Raw genomic sequence first — 19,315 nt, 5'->3', positions numbered from 1 at the left:
TGGCAATTTCATTTAATTCAGCTTAATATTAATACCAAACCAAGTCTTTCCCCCAATATCACTGCAATTTAAAAGGAACTGAAAGGAGAATAACTGAGCCACTGGGCAATTGAAAGGAATGTAATGCTGTGATATTTAACACTTAAAATAATGTTAAGTACCTGCAATGACACAAATCTCTCATTTGGGGAAACTCTGTGCTAGGAAAACAAGAAGGGATGTGATAGAGAGTGAGGACCAAGCTGGGAAAATATGCAGTCTGTGCTCCAGCCCCATTCCACTGCCTAAAGGTATTTTCAAACCACACAGAACTGTCATGGGAAAGATTATAATATGGCAGTGACAGGGACAACTGCTGTGCATTTTGCCACCCTATATTCACTCTACCTTCATAACAGCACCCAGATTTCATTTTGGAGGGTTATTTCTTCCTTACTGGATACTGTCTTTGGGGGATGATGATGAACCCAAGTAGACAACTTCGCACTATGTAAGTCAACAGGGTTCCAGGAAGCTCCACCAGCCAATCCTTCTGCTGGTGGCCAGGAGGCAGCCACGTGACCTGAGACTGGTCACTCAGGTGCCTCCTCCCTGGAATGCCAACTCTGGGCAGAATGAGAACAAGTCAGAAAACAGCTGGTGTCCACTCCTGCAGCAGGGCCTTAACTGGACCATTCCTGCTAGGAGACCATTTAGTGGACCCTGCTTCCAGGTTAGGAGACTTCCAAAGCTGCTTTGACTCCTTCCTATTTCCAAACCTGACCTGCCATCAATTCCATGAGCTCACAATATCCTCAACTGGAGTAAATTTCTCTTGCCTGTTACCAAAGAGCCCTGGCACATACACCAGGGTACCATCCTTTCCAAGGTTCCTACTGATATTCATCCAACCAGCTAGACTCACCAGCTGCAACCAGAAGCCAACCCCTCACAGCCCTGCCTAGAACTTTTCCTAAGATGGTAAATTTTAAATGGCATCCAGATTAGAAATGAAAAAGGAGAAGTAACAACTGATACTTCAGAAATACAAAGGATCATGAGAAATTACTACAAGCCACTCTATGCCAATAAAATGGACAACCTGGAAGAAATGGACAAATTCTTAGAAAAGCACAACCTTCCGAGACCAAACCAGGAGGAAACAGAAAATATAAACAGACAAATCACAAGCACTGAAATTGAGACTGTGATTAAAAATCTTCCAACAAACAAAAGCCCAGGACCAGATGGCTTCACCAGCGAATTCTATCGAACATTTAGAGAAGAGCTAACACCTATCCTTCTCAAATACAGCAGAGAGAGGAACACTCCCAAACTCATTCTATGAGGCCACCATCACCCTGATACCAAAACCACACAAGGATGTCACAAAGAAAGAAAACTACAGGCCAATATCACTGATGAACTTAGCTGTAAAAATCTTCAACAAAATACTAGCAAACAGAATCCAACAGCACATTAAAAGGATCATACACCCTGATCAAGTGGGGTTTATCCCAGGAATGCAAGGATTCTTCAACATATGCAAATCAACCAATGTGATAAACCATATTAACAAACTGAAGGAGAAAAACCATATGATCATCTCAATAGATGCAGAAAAAGCTTTCGACAAAATTCAACACACATTTATGATGGGTAGGCATAGAAAGTGGGCATAGAGGGAACTTACCTCAACATAATAAAGACCATATGTGACAAACCCACAGCCAACATTGTTCTCAATGGTGAAAAACTGAAACCATTTCCTCTAAGATCAGGAACAAGACAAGGTTGTCCACTCTCACCACTATTATTCAACATAGTTTTGGAAGTTTTAGCCACAGCAATCAGAGAAGAAAAAGAAATAAAAGGAATCCAAATCGGAAAAGAAGTAAAGCTGTCACTGTTTGCAGATGACATGATACTATACATAGAGAAACCTAAAGATGCTACCAGAAAACTACTACTAGAGCTAATCAATGAATTTGGTAAAGTAGCAGGATACAAAATTAATGCACAGAAATCTCTTGCATTCCTATACACTAATGACGAAAAACCTGAAAGAGAAATTAAGGAAACACTCCCATTTACCACTGCAACAAAAAGAATAAAATACCTAGAAATAAACCTACCTAAGGAGACAAAAGGCCAGTATGCAGAAAACTATAAGACACTGATGAAAGAAATTAAAGATGATACAAACAGATGGAGAGATATACCACGTTCTTGTATTGGAAGAATGAACATTGTAAAAATGACTATACTAGCCAAAGCAATCTACAGATTCAAAGCAATCCCTATCAAGCTACCAATAGCTTTTTTCACAGAACTAGAACAAAAAATTTCACAATTTGTATGGAAACAAAAGACCCCGAATAGCCAAAGCAACCTTGAGAAACAAAAAAGGAGCTAGAGGAATCAGGCTCCCTGACTTCAAACTATACTACAAAGCTATAGTAACCAAGACAGTATGGTACTGGCACAAAAACAGAAATATAGATCAACAGAACAGGATAGAAAACCCAGGGATAAACCCACGCACATACGGTCACCTTATTTTTGATAAAGGAGGCAAGAATATACAATGGAGAAAAGACCTCTTCAATAAGTGGTGCTGGGAAAACTGGACAGCTACATGTAAAAGAATGAAATTAGAACACTCCCTAACACCATACACAAAAATAAACTCAAAATGGATTAAAGACCTAAATGTAAGGCCAGACACTATAAAACTCTTAGAGGAAAACATAGGCAGAACACTCCATGACATAAATCACAGCAAGATCCTTTTTGACCCAACTCCTAAAGAAATGGAAATAAAAACAAAAATAAACAAATGAGACCTAATGAAACTTAAAAGCTTTTGCACAGCAAAGGAAACCATAAACAAGACAAAAAGACAGCCCTCAGAATTGGAGAAAATATTTGCAAATGAAGCAACTGACAAAGGATTAATCTCCAAAATATACAAGCAGCTCATGCAGCTCAATATCAAAAAAACAAACAACCTAATCCAAAAATGGGCAGAAGACCTAAATAGACATTTCTCCAAAGAAGATATACAGATTGCCAACAAACACATGAAAGGATGCTCAACATCACTAATCATTAGAGAAATTCAAATCAAAACTACAATGAGGTATCATCTCACACCAGTCAGAATGGCCATCATCAAAAAATCTACAAACAATAAATGCTGGAGAGTGTGTGGAGAAAAGGGAACCCTCTTGCACTGTTGGTGGGAATGTAAATTGATACAGCCACTATGGAGAACAGTATGGAGGCTCCTTAAAAAATTAAACATAGAACTACCATACAACCCAGCAATCCCACTACTGGGCATATACCCTGAGAAAACCATAATTCAAAAAGAGTCATGTACCACAATGTTCATTGCAGCTCTATTTACAACAGCCAGGACATGGAAGCAACCTAAGTGTCCATCAACAGATGAATGGATAAAGAAGATGTGGCACATATATACAATGGAATATTACTCAGCCATAAAAAGAAATGAAATTGAGTTATTTGTAGTGAGTTGGACGGACCTAGAGGCTGTCATACAGCGTGAAGTAAATCAGAAAGAGAAAAACAAATACCGTATGCTAACACATATATATGGAATCTAAAAAAAAAAGGTTCTGAAGAACCTAGGGGCAGGACAGGAATAAAGACGCAGACGTAGAGAATGGACTTGAGGACACCGGGAGGGGGAAGGTTAAGCTGGGATGAAGTGAGAGAGTGGCATGGACTAATATATACTACCAAATGTAAAACAGATACCTAGTGGGAAGCAGCCGCATAGCACATGGAGATCAGCTCGGTGCTCTGTGACCACCTAGAGGAGTGGGATAGGGAGGGTGGGAGGGAGACACAAGAGGGAGGAGATATGGGGATATACGTATATGTATAGCTGATTCACTTTGTTATAAAACAGAAACTAACACACCATTGTAAAGGAATTATACTGCAATAAAGATGTTAAAAAAAGAAAGAAAAAGGATATAACTCAGGAACAGCCAGATGGAAGAAAGGTATGGGAAAAGAGCACAGAGCTTCCAGGCCCTCTCCCAGCACACCACTCTCTCCGCCCTTCCAAGTATTCACCGACCCAGATGCTCTCTGAACCCCGTCCTCTTGGGTTTTTATGGAGGCTTCATTATATAGGCTTGATTGATTAAACCATTGACCATCAGCAGCTGAACTCCATCTCCAGCCCCTCTCCCCTCCCTAGTGGTGGTGAGATGGGACTGAAAGTTCCAACCCTCTAATCACGTGGTTGGTTCTCCTGGCAACCAGCCTCCAACTGCTGGTGCTTTCACTACATTAACATAACAAAAGACACCTTTCTGGCTATCACCACTTCGGAAATTCCAGAGGTTTTAGGAGCTCAGTACCAGGAATGGGGCAAAGAACAATCATGTGTATTTCTTATTATAAATCACAGTATCACCGTAGACCTAATTCTTGGGCTTAGAAAAGTTAGTGATGCAGCTGGAAAAGGGAAGCGCCAGATTCAGGCCTTGAGAGCCCATGAACCTTCGCACCAGCCTGCCCAGGGCATCCGACAGCCCCCTGGACATGGTCCTCGGCATCGCATGTTGTGATCACTGCCTCACTGGACTATCTTCCCAGGTGGACACGAAGCCACCTGAGGGGTAGAAAACTGTCTGAAATATTTGGAAAGCCCCAGTGTCTGTGACACCAAGTAGGCGTTCAGTAACTAACTGTTAAACAAATGAGTAATCCAGTAAGTACTTACTAAGCACTTACGATGTGTCACGCGCTGTGGACGTAGTGTGAGCAAAACAGGCTTCTCTCCAGCTGGTCATCCAGTTGAGCAGACAGATGTAATCCATTCATCACACAGACGTGTAGTAATGAGAAACAGAGGTTTATAGAATCTAACAGTACAGAGCAGGGGTCAGCAAAATACAGCCTGAGGCCAAATCCAGGCCTTAACAGAAAGAGTTTGCCAGTCCATGGTACAGAGCAAGGAAAACAGGTCCAGATGGCCAGAGCTGGAGAGGAGTGTGGAGGATTCATATCAGAGGTCTGGAAGGTTTCCCTGAAAAATTACTGAAAGGCTTTAAGAACAAAAAACAAAAAACAGGAAGGCCAGGGCAGGGTGGCAGGAGCAAAGAGCCAGGGGAGAGGTATGGGGCCCTCCAGGCTGCTAAGGATGTGGGCCTTTTTCCCAAAGCCAAGAGCAGCCAGTGGAAGGTTTTCCATGGGGGAGTGACAGGTGGGAATCTGCATTCTGCAGAACCCTCTCCATGCACAGGAGGCAGGACAAGAAGGAAGACGGTGGTGGGTCTACGGCAACTGTCCTGTGAGCCACGTGGTGACTGGGACAGGGCAACGGCCGGACAACTGGAGAGAAGCAAATGGATTTGAGATCCATTCCGGTGCCAGGCCGTTTGTCAGGGGTGAGGAGAGAGGTGACTTATCTTTCTTTTCAGACTTCACGACAGTTGTTTTAAAATATTCACTGACTTTCCCTCTTGAGGTTAAAGTTTCTCACAGAATAAGGACAACGATGTGACCTTTCCTACGTGAAGGTGGTGCCGCCTTTAGCCAAACACATTGCAAGATGAGACCAAGACTCTGATATTGAGAAGGAACCCTCTAGGGGGAAGAAAACAAAAAAATTTTTTAAACCCAGCTTCAAAACCGATATAATCGCTAAAGGTGATATAACAGAGAAAGAATAGACTTTGGAGCCCAAGAAACTAGGGTCCAACCTCCAACTCTAACATCCCGAGATGACTCACCTAGGCTGTCTGACTTGCCCTCTCTGAGCCTCTGTTTTCTTATCTGTAAAGAATTACACCGCTGCTTCTCCTGAGGCTGCATGCACTGAAGCTAAGAGTGGACAGGAACAAAGGGCAGCTGGAACAGTAAGAGACAGTAACTATCTTTATTAAGCAGGATATTCCTTTTAGCCGGAAACCAGTTACCATGGAAGGAATTAACTTTGTTAGTTCTACTATAAAACACAACAGTTTACATAATAAAAGTTGTAATAGTAAGCTCTATTATATAACAACACGTTAACCTAACATTCAGAAATGGGTTCTCTCTCTCAGGAAAGGAAAAGAATAATTATGAAGAAAAGTGATAAAGAACTCCTGACCTACATACACCCACACACGCACACACCCATACACACACACTCGCACATACACACCTCCTGGTTCAGGAGATCTAGGATGGGGTACAGAATTGCTTTATTAATTAATAAGCCTCTCGTTCTCATGCAGGTGGACCTTGGGTTCCAAAATGAGAACCCCTGTGCTGACGGAGGCCAGGTCCCATAGTAGGCCCTCAAGAAGAACTGAAGCAAAAATTCAGTTTAATGATCTAATGCCACAAGCATACAGAGAACCTAATGTGTGATGGGCACAGAATGTCTGTGTAAAACGCTGAGAAAGAAAAAAATAGAGAAGCTGCCCCTCTGCCCTCCAAGCTCACAACCTCTTTAAACACTTGACCAGGGACTTCCCTGGTGGTGCAGTCGTTAAGGATCTGCCTTCCAATGCAGGGGACTCGGGTTCGATCCCTGGTCGGGTAAATAAGATCCCACATGCCACAGGGCAACTAAGCCCACGTACTGCAATTACTGAGCCCGCGCGCCCTAGAGCCCATGCGCCACAACTAGGTAGCCTGTGTGTCACAACTACTGAACCCATGCACCCTGGAACCCGCGCACCACACTGAAGAGCACACGTGCCACAACGAAAGATCCCACATGCCGCAATGAAGATCCCACGTGCCACAACGAAGATCCCACGTGCTGCAACTAAGACCCGAGGCAGCCAAATAAATAAATAAATAAATATTTAAAAATAAAAAAACACTTGACCATGTGCGGTACAAAGCCACGCACACACTCAACCAGACAACGAATCTCCCTGAGCACCTTCTAGATGCTTCTAGGCGCTGGGGATACACCTGTGAACAAGACAGCCAAACATCCCTGCCTGCTGTTATGGTCTGGGCGACAGAAAGAAACAAAATTAAAAAGCATAATAGGGCTTCCCTGGTGGCGCAGTGGTTGAGAGTCCGCCTGCCAATGCAGGGGACATGGGTTCGTGCCCCGGTCTGGGAGGATCCCACATGCCACGGAGCGGCTGGGCCCTTGAGCCATGGCCGCTGAGCCTGCATGTCCGGAGCCTGTGCTCCGCAGCGGGAGAGGCCACAACAGTGAGAGGCCCGCGTAACGCAAAAAAAAAAAAAAAAAAAAAAAATGCATAATGGACAGTTGTTAGTTGGTGTTATGGAGAAAACCTGAGAAAGAAGAAGCAGAGAGTGTAAGGGTAGCGAGTAGAACTGTAAATCTGCACCAGTTTCAAATAGTCCCAATAGCTTGATTAAAACGTAGCACTACACGCACTGCTCACGGCTGGTAAAGTGTCACAAAGAGAAAGGTTCTGGAAGGACAGAGAAGGGAACCGGCTGGGCTGGGCGGGTCAGGGTCAGAGGGTGGGGAACACTTGCAGTCTCCAGGATGAGGTGAATGCTGAGCAAGTGAGTTCCCTTCCCTCCCCTTCCTTTGCGGGAGTGTTCCTCCTGCCCGTCCAAGGCTGCAGAGCACGAATTAGCCCTGAACGACTTCACTGGGCATTTCCAGCAAATGCCTGTGTCGCTTACCTTTGCCAAAACATTTGCTTCTCCTCCTGGGCGGTGTTATAAGCTTATGCAGTCATGTCAGGTCATGAAGGGTCATGAAGGTCAATGGCCATTTTTAGGACTTTTTTTTTTAAATTATAGAAGGGACACACGATCACAGTATAAAATATGAAAAAATATCAGAAAGTATAAAGATTCCCAAGTCTTAACCTCAGCATGACCTCTATTCACATTTTGGTATGTTTTTTGCCAGAGCTGTTGTTTAACGTTGCGAGGATCACTCTGAATCCATGTTAACTCTGTATCCTGCTCTTTTTATTTTTACTAAATATATTATTTTTAAATCACTACATTTGCATTTTTCTGCTTAAAACAAATTCTGTATGGACATCAATGTAATGGCTATATAACGTGCCATTCTACCGATGCATTGTAGTTTATTCACCATTTCCCAATTGTTGAGCATTCAGATTTCTGAGTTTTCATCATTATTAAATTACCGTGAAAATAACTTCATGAGGAAAGTCATTTCAAGGAATTCACTCAGAGTAGGTTCCTAGAAGGAGGATGACAGGAAGCTGGAAATACTTTAGACAAGTAGTCACTGCCCAGATGATCTACAGATCCCCCAAATGCAATCACTGCCCCATCTGGCTGCAGCGGCAGAATATAGAAGCTGGTCAATCTCTGGCCACCTTTTTGGTCTTTGAGGGTAAAGGGTTTCAGAAGCTACATATTTACCTGCTGTCGGAATCTGAGGCGATCTCCTTTCTCCCTCCAAAGCGGATCTGGCACTGCACAGAAAAAGAAGCTGCTGAGATCAGCTGTTGGGATGGGACATACAAAACCTCCCCCACAGGCCTTCAGGGTCACGGGGGACACACGGCCAGGAACTCTGGGTGCCAAGTCAGGGTGTCCCCACGCCCAGGGTATCAGCCCAAGACCTAAGACAGCAGGCACCCCAGTCTTCCAGCCACCACTTGAAGGAAGCCCTTATCTCCAGCTTGTAGAGAAGTGAGCCTTGTGCAAAGACAAGGCTGAGAGGAAAACAGAAGCACACGGCCTTCTGCAGATTATCTAGGAAGCTTCTTCTGTCTGTCAGCAGCTGACTGTCAATAACACAGAGCTCTTAATAGGCAGTAATCAAAACTTCCACAAATCTGTGATGATGGGTCCCTTCTGACAGGGCCCAAAGTTGTTATGGCTGGCTGTAAAGTTATGACAGCATAAATCAAACTCCAAACAAGTCATCTGGTTGTGCTGAACCACAATTCACCCAGGGAGGGTGGAAACAAAAGCAAACTATTCTTTTTTTTTTTTTAATTGTGCTGAAATATAGACAACATAAAATTTACCGTTTTAACCATTTTTAGCTATGCAATTCAATTCACTTCACAATATTGTGCAACCATCACCTCTCTCCACTACTCTTCCAAAATTGTAGAATCTCCACTGTGGGTAGTACGTTTGCAAGATTCCTGAATTTATTATCGTGTGTGTGTGTATAGACATTTAAATGATACTTTTGTCAAAACTCATGGAACTGCACACTTAAAATTGGTATATTTTATTGTATGCAAATTATACCACAATAAAGTTGATTTTTAAAAGGCATATATACAACACTTTCACCCCCCAAAATAATAATAGCAGCTCTAGGCAGAAGATCCAAGTTATTTCTGTTTAACTGCTACATTTGACGTGGCTTAACTCTTCATCTTCTTATTTTACTTTCCATTTCTGGAGCAAAGAAAGAAGAAACTAATAATGTGGGTTGTGCATTTATTGTGGAACAGGCGCTGGCCATGGCCCTTTACCCACTTTAACAAATGCAATTCCATCAACAGCCCTATAGAGATTGGTAACCCAATTAAAGAGAAGAAGGACGCTCAGAGAGGCTGGATGAGTTGCCCCAGCACACACAGCTGTGAAGAGATGAAGCTGGCCTTCAACCTCAGCTACACCTGAATCTGTGTCCTTCCCACCATACCTGGACGCCTCGAGGCTTGGGCAGATGCTAAATTCTCTGGACTCATGTGGACACTTAACAGACACTTCCATTAAAGTACATATTTATCTCCCTACATCGTGATTACACGCAGATAATTGCCAGTTGCCCCTTCTAAAATGTGAATTCCTAGGGCTGGATCCTAGCTCTGCTGCTTATTAACTATGACGTCGGCAGCAAGTTATCAGACCTGAGCTTCAGTTCTTCGGTTTCTTCTTCTGTAAAATGGCAATATTTGCAAGAACTGTCTCACGGGGTGGTTGGAAGGATTAGATGTAAAGCACTCAGCAGAGAATCAGGCACGCGATGAATGTGCAAGAAATGATGCCTGTCTGGTAGCTGCAAGCAAGCAAACTGATGCCAGCCTCATGTCAAAGCTCGCTTCCACACCCAGCCAAAAGCCAGGCATCAGAAATAGCATCAGCCAAACCAAGCAGAGCCCATCCGCGGGATCCACATGATCCTGAGCATGGCCTCACTTCTGTTCTTGTGCTCACAGGGTCCCAACTCCAAACACGACCGCAACACCCTTAGGAGTTGCCCTAAAACACAACTGCTTGGAAATGAGGCTTTGAAACCCACTCAATGCCCTTCTCAAGGGGACATCTTTGAAGGATGGGGCCGGGTCCTCCAGGGGTCTCAGGAAGTCAGGACACAGGAGCTCCTCTGTCCCTACTACTGATCACTATCATTTGCTGGGGAAAACGATTAGCCTCACCGTTCCCAGATACAAAGCGGGAGGAAGTCTGTGTAGACAGAAGGGCAGAAATGACTTCGTCATCGATCATCTGACACAATGACCTGACCACAAAGTCAAACGTGAGCTTTCTTCTTACCTGTTTCACTGCATCCAGCAGTCGCTCCAGCAGAAATTGTCTTTTCGTGTCATTGTTCTGTGACCCTAAAATGCAATGAGGCTTAATTAGTTTTGTTTGACATTCGCTTTCTATTCAGACTCTCTGACATGTAGTGTACGGCTGTGCCCAACTGGCATCAGCCTTCTCTTTAGTAAAATCAATAACAAGACCAGGTATCAGTAATCTACATCATTACAATGAAGTTGGACCACTTTCCTGTTACTGCAACCCAGGAAAGCAGCTAAACTAGTGTTCCCCAAATTTGGATGATGTTACTGGAATGGTCTAACTCAGGGTTTCTCGACCTTGGTGTCACTGACATTTGGACCAGATAATTCTCTGTGGCTGCCCTGTGAATTAAGATGTCCGTCAGCATCCCTGGCCTCTACCCACTAGACACCATTAGCGTGCGCACACACACACAGACACACACACACCCCAGCTGTGGCAACAAAAATGTCTCCAGATACTGCCCAATGTCCTCTGGGGAACACAACTGCCCCCAGTTGAGAACCAATAGCCTAACTTAAAATGTAAGTTTCCCAGTACTGCAGGCACTGCTTGTTGGCTGACCTCACCATCATCTCCAACATTATTTTTCCATGAAAAACCTAATTACTTGGGCTTCCCTGGTGGCGCAGTGGTTGAGAGTCCGCCTGCCGATGCAGGGGACGCGGGTTCGTGCCCCGGTCTGGGAGGATCCCACATGCCGCAGAGCGGCTGGGCCCGTGAGCCATGGCTGCTGAGCCTGTGCGTCCGGAGCCTGTGCGCCGCAACGGGAGAGGCCGCAACAGTGAGAGGCCCGCGTACCGCAAAAAAAAAAAAAAAACCTAATTACTCCTGTTCTCAGCCTCTCTTGTAAGGCTGCCCGTAAGAAGTTCTAGCTAGTGACATGTGAGCAGAGAGCACTGGGAGCGATCTGGGGAAATTACGCCATCCTTCTAAAAGAACAGATGTTAACGGCTTCGTTCCTTCTTCCATCCTTCAGGCCTTAATCATAAACACATCGGGTGGAGCCAGAGCAGCATCTTGCTACCTTGAGGCAACAAGCCTGCAGCGAAGGCCAAGAGAATCACAGAGACGCCAGCCCCGATGTCATTTTGCTGTTGAACCAATACTAAAAATCTCATACTTCTCACACAACAAACAGTTCCACTTGTTCAAGCATTGTACATTGATTGGGCTGTTACTTACAGCCAAAAGCATTCTCAACTGATACACATGGCATGCACCAAACTCCCATTTAAGAGGGTGTGGGGCAAGGACACTTCAAAGCCCCAGGCAGACCACTGTCAGAACCACATCTGATGCTCCACAAGAGACCCAGTGACTCCAATCAACAGAGACACAGCTACATATTATGACGCACCAGACACAGAACACAGTTGTTTCAAAGGAGACCCAAATTTAGAGTTTGTACAAGGGCAGATGCTCCACACGGCAGGCCTTGAATTGCCACTGAGCTGCCTCTCTCTTGGGCAACTCAGCCTGGGCTTCACCAGGGAGTACCAGCAGGGCATCACCTTAGAGATGGTCAATGATTCATGTAAGTCACGCCAGGGCCACCCAGTTGCTCACAACTGTAACCGTGCGGTGAGCACTTCCTGCACGCCAGGCACAAAACTAAGTCCTTGGGCTTCCCTGGTGGCGCAGTGGTTGAGAGTCCGCCTGCCGATGCAGGGGACGCGGGTTCGTGCCCCGGTCCGAGAGGATCCCACATGCTGCGGAGCGGCTGGGCCCATGAGCCATGGCCGCTGAGCCTGCGCGTCCAGAGCCTGTGCTCCACAACAGGAGAGGCCACAGCAGTGAGAGGCCCGCTTACCGAAAAAAAAAAAACAAAAACTGAGTCCTCTGAACGCACTGTGTCCTGTAATTTTCACAACCACCCTACCAGCCAGGTATTAGGATCCCTGAATCGCAGATGGGGAAACTGAAGCTCAGAGAAGACAAGCAATTACATGCATTGACCCACTCGGTAATTATTTAACTTCTACTGTGTGCCAGGCAATGTTCTAAGTGCTGGGGACACAGGAGTTAAATGGTATAAAAGAACCATCTTCTCATGGAGCGATAATTCTCTTAGGAAGAAACAAATAGCTCCTAAGTAAACTAATAAAGATGATGTTAGAGAGTCATACTAGAAAGAAAAACTAAATGGGGTGATGAGACAGGGAGGAAGCAAGAGGGCCACGTCAGCCAGGACAGTCAGGAAAGGCCTCTCTGCACACGTAGTATCTGAGCTGAGCCCTTTATAACAAGAAGGAGCAGCCATGGAAAGATATGGAAGACCAGCATTCCAGGCAGAGCAAACGGCCAGGGAAGAGAGGAAAGAACAGCTTGGCTTCTGGTCTTCCAGGACCCAAAGGAAGCCTCTTATGACTTGAGCAAAAACCAGAAAAGGGGAAGCAAAGACAGACAGGCAGGGGCCAGTAACAAAGGTCTTGTGGACCATTATAATGGGTTTAGGTTTTGTTCTGTATTTGAATACTAATAGTTGGAACCGTTGGACATCCCTGGTGGTGCAGTGGTTAAGAATCCGCCTGCCCATGCAGGGGACGCGGGTTCGAGCCCTGGTCTGGGAAGATCCCACATGCTGCGGAGCAACTAAGCCCGTGTGCCACAACTACTGAGCCTGCGCTCTAGAGCTGCAAGCCACAACTACTGAGCCCGCGAGCCACAACTACTGAAGCCTGCATGCCTAGAGCCCGTGTTCTGCAACAAGAGAAGCCACCGCAATGAGAAGCCCACGCACTGCAACGAAGAGTAGCCCCTGCTTACCGCAACTAGAGAAAACCTGTGCACAACAATGAAGACCCAATGCAGCCAAAAATTAATTAATTAATTAATTAATTTAAAAAACACATTAAAAAAATAGGTGGAATGGTGACCCCGACTGGAGATCGTGCCCCTCAAGCGTTGTTAGGACTACCACACGGGCTCCTCCCTCACCCCAGGCCCGGAGATCAAACCAGTCAGTAGACTCTCCATGGACACACAGTAATACAGCTGACTTCCCAAACTCTGCCACTGTTATTTTTTCTGGAAGAGGTCTTGAGAAAGGATAGCTCACGCATCCTTCCCACCAGACCAGAGGCCATCTTGAAGCTTCATTCAGGATGGCTAGAGACCCCACCGACCCTAGGCCCTCAAACATTGCTCTTGACACCTGTGTCTATCAAAACATCCTGCTCTTCGTTTAGCAGAAGGTCTAGTTTCAGCTTCTCTAACACCAGAATTGGGAAGTCAGGTTTGCTTTCTTCCTTTTTCCAAGTACTGCACTCAACAACTCTACTTGCCCTTGGGCAACGCCAACTGGAAACTCGACAAGGTTTTCCCCCCTGAAGTGCTTTTGCTATTCTTTCTGATCATAAAAGTAATTCATGTGATAGAACTATCATATAACCCAGGATTTCTGGGTATATACACAAAAGAATTGAAAACAGGGTCTTGAAGAGATATCTGTATGCTTATGTTCACAGCAGCATTATTCTCAGTAGCTAAAACGTGGAAGCAACCCAAGTGAACACCGACAGATGAATGGATAAGCAAAATATGTATGCATATACATACAATAGATATTATTCAGCCTTAAAAAGGAAGGAAACTCTACAATATGCTACAACACAGATGAGCCTTAAGGACCTTATGCTAAGTGAAACACACCAGACACAAGAGATAAATACCACATGATTCCACTTATATGAGGTGCCAAGAGCAATCAGAATCATAGAGAAAGAAAGTGTAATGGTGGCTGCCGGGGGAGGGGAGGGGAGGGGAGAGAATGGGGTTTAGGGTTTAACAGCTACACATCTGCAGTTTAACAAGATGAGAAGAGTCATGGGGATGGATGGTGGGAATGCTGCACAGCAATGTGAAGGTATTTAATACCACCAAACTGTACACTTAAAAATAGTTAAGATGGGGCTTCCCTGGTGGCGCAGTGGTTGAGAGTCCGCCTGCCGATGCAGGGGACACGGGTTCGTGCCCTGGTCCGGGAAGATCCCACATGCCGCGGAGCGGCTGGGCCCGTGAGCCATGGCCGCTGAGCCTGCTCGTCTGGAGCCTGTGCTCCGCAACAGGAGAGGCCACAACAGTGAGAGGCCCGTGTACCGCAAAAAAAAATGGTTAAGATGGCAAACTTTATGTTATGTGTATTCTACCACAATTTTAAAAAAAAGAGTAATTCATGTGAAAAAATACAATAATAACAAATCAGGGGGAAATATACAAAGAAAATAAAAATCTCCATCATCTCACTACTGATAATTGTTAGCGCAGTGATTCTCAAGCTTTCACATGCACACGAATCTCCAAGCAGGTTCTAATTCAGAAGGGCTGGGTGGGGCCTGGGATTCTGTATCTCTCACAAGGTCCCAGATGATGATGATGCTGCTGGTGCCTGACCCACCGTGAAGAGCAAGGATACAGCACCTACCCCTAATGATATGCATGATGATCCCAGATCTTTGCGATGGAACTTGTTCCACTGCTTTTTCTAGAAAGGTCAGCAGCCTCCTCTGCCTCACCCTGCAAAGCCTCTCCACCGTGGGAAGAAAGCCTGTTCTCTAGAGAGAAACAGCCTGAGGTTGTGCAGGTCTCAGCCCACTACACACCCACCCTCGCTGACGTGATCTCTCCCCAGACAAGAAGTGCACTTGGGGCTTCCCTGGTGGCGCAGCAGTTAAGAATCCGCCTGCCAATGCAGGGGACACGGGTTCGAGCCCTGGTCCGGGAAGATCCCATATGCTGCAGAGCAGCTAGGCCCGGGCGCTACAACTACTGAGCCTGCTCTCTAGAGCCCGCAAGCCACAGCTACTGAGCCCATGCACCACAACTACTGAAGCCTGCACGCCTAGAGCCCGTGCTCCACAACAAGAGAAGCCACCGCAATGAGAAGCCCATCGACACAACTAGAGAAAGCCCGCACGCAGCAACGAAGACCCAACGCAGCCAAAGATAAATAAGTAAAATAAATAAAATTTTTTAAAAAAGAAATATTCCAATGACTGAAACATACGAAATGTCAGTAATAAGCAAGACACATTCCTTTGGGGAAACTGTTAAAAAAAAAAAAAAAGAAGTGCACTTGAAAAAGACAGTCCTGACCCCTGAAAAGGCACCTGTGGCCATCCCAGGCCTGAAAGGGGATGAAGAGAAGGGGGTCTCGTAGGGTAGAGGGAGCACAGGCAGCCTTGGGAGCATTCACCGACGGCAGGAGGTGCCCAGGAGGCCCATGGCCATGAGGAACAGTGGAAGGCGCGCTAGTGGGAAGTCACAAGGCATCAGGAGTCCTCATCCCTGCCGGGCTGCTTGCTGGCCACGTGACACGGACCGTCACTTCCCTTCTCAGGGCACTGGTTTCTGCATGAGATCACACCCTCCTAGCTCTGCAGTCTGCGAGTGTGCGGTGTCTGTGGAGACAGGCAGGCAGAGCAATCGATGCTACCGGGCTCTTTCCTACCTTCTCCCAGGGACCAAGAGGAGAATACAGGACCCCTCCCAGGGCAAGAAGAATCTTCCAGCCTCAACGGCTGCAACCACCCAGGAGGAGCAGGGAGCCAGTGCCCAACTACTGAGCCTCAACTGTGGGCTAAGCCATTAACTGACTGGCATCTAATCCTTGACAAAGAAGGAAAGGTGGCTCCACTCAACAGAGCACTGGGGCTGAGAGGAAAAGACCTTCACCCATGGAAGTGCTTAAGGAAGGATTCAATTTCGAGTCCACTGGCTCGGCCATCTGTGAAATCTTGCTCACCCTCAACCCCTGTAACAAACCTGCAGTGACAGCCCCACTGCCAGTTCAGGAATGATTTCTCTATGAAACCCCAGCCTTTCTGCTTCCTTCCTTCTGTAAGGGTAGGCCTGAGTCAACACTATCAACCAGATGAGCCAGAATAGGCTTCTTTTTTTTTTTTTTTAATTGGAGTATAGTTGATTTACAATATTGTGTTAGTTTCAGTTATACAGCAAAGTGATTCACAGAACAGGCTTCCATCAAAATGAAAATAGAGCACCATCAAAATGAAAACAGAAAACAGAAAGGCACCCCAGGGAATACACCCAGGGTCCACAAACCTGTCAGAGAAATGCAGTGATCTCCTAAGGCTCTAACTTAGAAATCACCTGCGTTTGAAAATCAGTCACCTGGCTCAGGTGCTTCGCTGTTGTCTTTCATGTTTAGAATCCTTAAGATCCTACACTAATTTTTCCCACAAATCTCCAGCCTTCAGTGACCTCCTGGGGAGAGAGAGCAGGGATTCAGAGTAGGACAGGGCAGGTTCAAATCCTACATCATCAGCTGTGTGACCAAGGACAAGTTACTTAACCCCTCTGCACCTCCTACAGCTTTTTTTTTTTTTTTTTTTTTTTTTGCTGCATTGGGTCTTTGTTGCTGTGCGTGGTCTTTCTCTAGTTGCAGCGCGCAGGCTTCTCATTGCGGCGGCTTCTCTTGTTGCGGAGCATGGGCTCTCGGGTGCATGGGCTTCAGTAGTTGTGGCTCACGGGCCCTAGAGTGCAGGCTCAGTGGTTGTGGCGCACAGGCTTAGTTGCTCTGCGGAATGTGGGATCAAACCCATGTCCCCTGAATTGGCAGATGGATTCTTAACCACTGCACCACCAGGGAGGTCCCCTCCTACAGCTATTAATGAGTGAATGGATACCATGCACCCAGAACAGTGCCTGGTATACACCAAACACTTTATACATATTAACTATTATTGCTGTTGTTATGGGCAATCCTATACCTCTGGCTCTAACAAGTACTTTCATCAGGCTTCCTTCTCTCCAGAGCACAGGCAAAGCAATCCAATCCTGGCCTCTGTGTTCACTGCCCTGGGGGAGTATAAAGGTGAAAACGCTTCTCTGCCGTGTGGGGAGGGGAAAACCAGCAAGATGCCCCCAGGGCACTCTACCTATATCCCTTCTCCAATCCCTGTCCCAACCCAGGAGGTCAAGGTAATCATGGTGCCCGTCCACAGAGGAGTTAGGTCACTTGGGCAAGGCTGCACACACACACACAATGGTATTCCCCTGCCTCTCTACGCAGTGGCAGAGGGAAAGTCATTTCTCTGCTCGAAGGCCAATCCTTGCAATGCACTCAGTGGGCATAATGGAGAAAAGAAAAAGATGGTAAGGTTCTTTGGGTGCCCACTGCAGGCCAGGAATTCTGCCCGAGGTCAGGCAGCAAAGCAGCGCTGAGACCCTGATCTGCCTGACCTCTTCCACAGCACACTGCTGGCCTGCTGGGGGCCAGGGAAGCCTGACTGAAAAAGCGGGAACTTGAACTGCACTTAAAAAAACAGGAAGAACTAGAATACAGAATAGGTAAACCCATAAAGATAGAACGCTACTGCTTAATAGGCACAGGGTGTCCTCTGGGGGTGATGAGAGTGCTTTGTAACTAGACAGACATGGTGGTTGCACATTACAAATGTACTCAATTGCCAATGAACTGTTCACTTTTAAATGGTTAATTGTTTTTATAACTGTTAAATTTCTAACTTAACAGTTGTTAATTGTTCTAATTGTATTAAAAGCATACATGGTTTCACATTATCTGAAATTCACCTCCATAAGAAAATACTTTATGGAAAGGACTGCAACAGGTAGATTAGAGCACATTCTAAGCCAAAGAAGCCACCACAGCAGGAGTCCCCAGGGGTGGGACAAGACTTCAGATAGTGCCCAGACCCCCACTGAAACACAGGGAAGAAAAGCCAAGCTCACTTCTCTCTCATGTTTCTGATTACACTGAGGGGAGTGTCTGTCTGAGGCTAGTAAGTCCTTAACTTCTGCATCAGTCAGGCTCCTAACAGGAAACAGCAGGCACTCTCAAATAAGGAGACTTCAAGGAGGTTTACTTATAAGGGGCCCTACAGAGAAGTGGCGGCGAGAAGCGATTCTCAACCAGGATTTCACACACCCCCCCAAAAAACAGGGCATTTGGCAATGTCTAGAGACATTTTTGGCACAACTAGGGGGCTGCTCCTGGCATCTACTACAGTGTACAGGACAGCCCCACACAACAATCATCCAGCCCGAATGTCAACAGTGCCACAATTGGGAAATTCTGCCCTAACTTAAGTTTGATTGTCCCATTTCACAGATGATGAAACTGAGGCTCCGAGAAGTTAAAAAACTTAAACCTCTATTTGTGCTCTGAACCCCATCTCCTCTCACCTGCTCAAGGACATACTCCAGCAACGGTCCCTCTTTTTCCCACATGGTCAATTCTTTCTTATCATCTATGCAATTCCTACAGCATACGGGGATGTCATAATACCTCCCCCCAGTTTAATAAAAGCCATGCCTTGCTCCCACGTGCCACTCCCGCCTCCACCTCATTTCTCTGGTGCCCTGTCCAGCACAGCTCTTCCTTCACGAGAGCAGCCAGGGCCTCTGTGAGGGCCACCCCTTCCACGATGGCTGTTCCCAGCTCTGGCCAAAGGCCCTTTTGTTCCCATCTCCTCCTGCACCGAATTATCTACACAGGGGCCATAACATCTGGAACACAACAAATGACGTACTGACATTATATAACAAACACATGATACATTCAATGATATTATATGATTTGTTCAATGCACCCTGCAAAACTGCAATTAACATGGCATTTCTATGGAGCCCTGTAAGCATGTGGAGCGTTGTCTGAGATGATTTGTGTTTCTGGTTCCCCTCCTCACAGAAGGAACTCAACAACTGTTGGACCAAGACTCCGGGGTTCGGTTCTGTAGTCCCTCAAGCGGCTGCTTTAAATGGAGAGGACCAGAATGCCCTCGTGCATGCAATGCACATTGCATGAGTGAAGGACTAGTTTTGTCTGCATTAGCACATGAAC

The 19,315-nt window shown here is 46.0% G+C and overlaps 1 protein-coding gene across 1 annotated transcript in view; it reads right to left on the bottom strand.

Moving 5' to 3' along the window:
- SNX29 (sorting nexin 29) overlaps window positions 1–15,762 on the bottom strand; it is a gene marked incomplete at both ends in the record, with an annotated part of 539,882 nt that extends 524,120 nt beyond the window's left edge. The window contains 5 exon segments of the mRNA XM_079720019.1: window positions 8,356–8,408; window positions 10,459–10,523; window positions 15,686–15,706; window positions 15,709–15,747; window positions 15,750–15,762. Coding sequence (XP_079576145.1) covers window positions 8,356–8,408; window positions 10,459–10,523; window positions 15,686–15,706; window positions 15,709–15,747; window positions 15,750–15,762 — 191 coding nt within the window.
- Window positions 15,763–19,315: the final 3,553 nt, after the last annotated feature.

This window comes from Hyperoodon ampullatus (assembly GCF_949752795.1).
Source record: "Hyperoodon ampullatus genome assembly, chromosome: 14".
NCBI lineage: Eukaryota > Metazoa > Chordata > Mammalia > Artiodactyla > Ziphiidae > Hyperoodon > Hyperoodon ampullatus.
The sequence above is the reverse complement of the archived record's forward strand: the minus strand, read 5'-3'. Positions and strand labels throughout refer to the sequence as shown.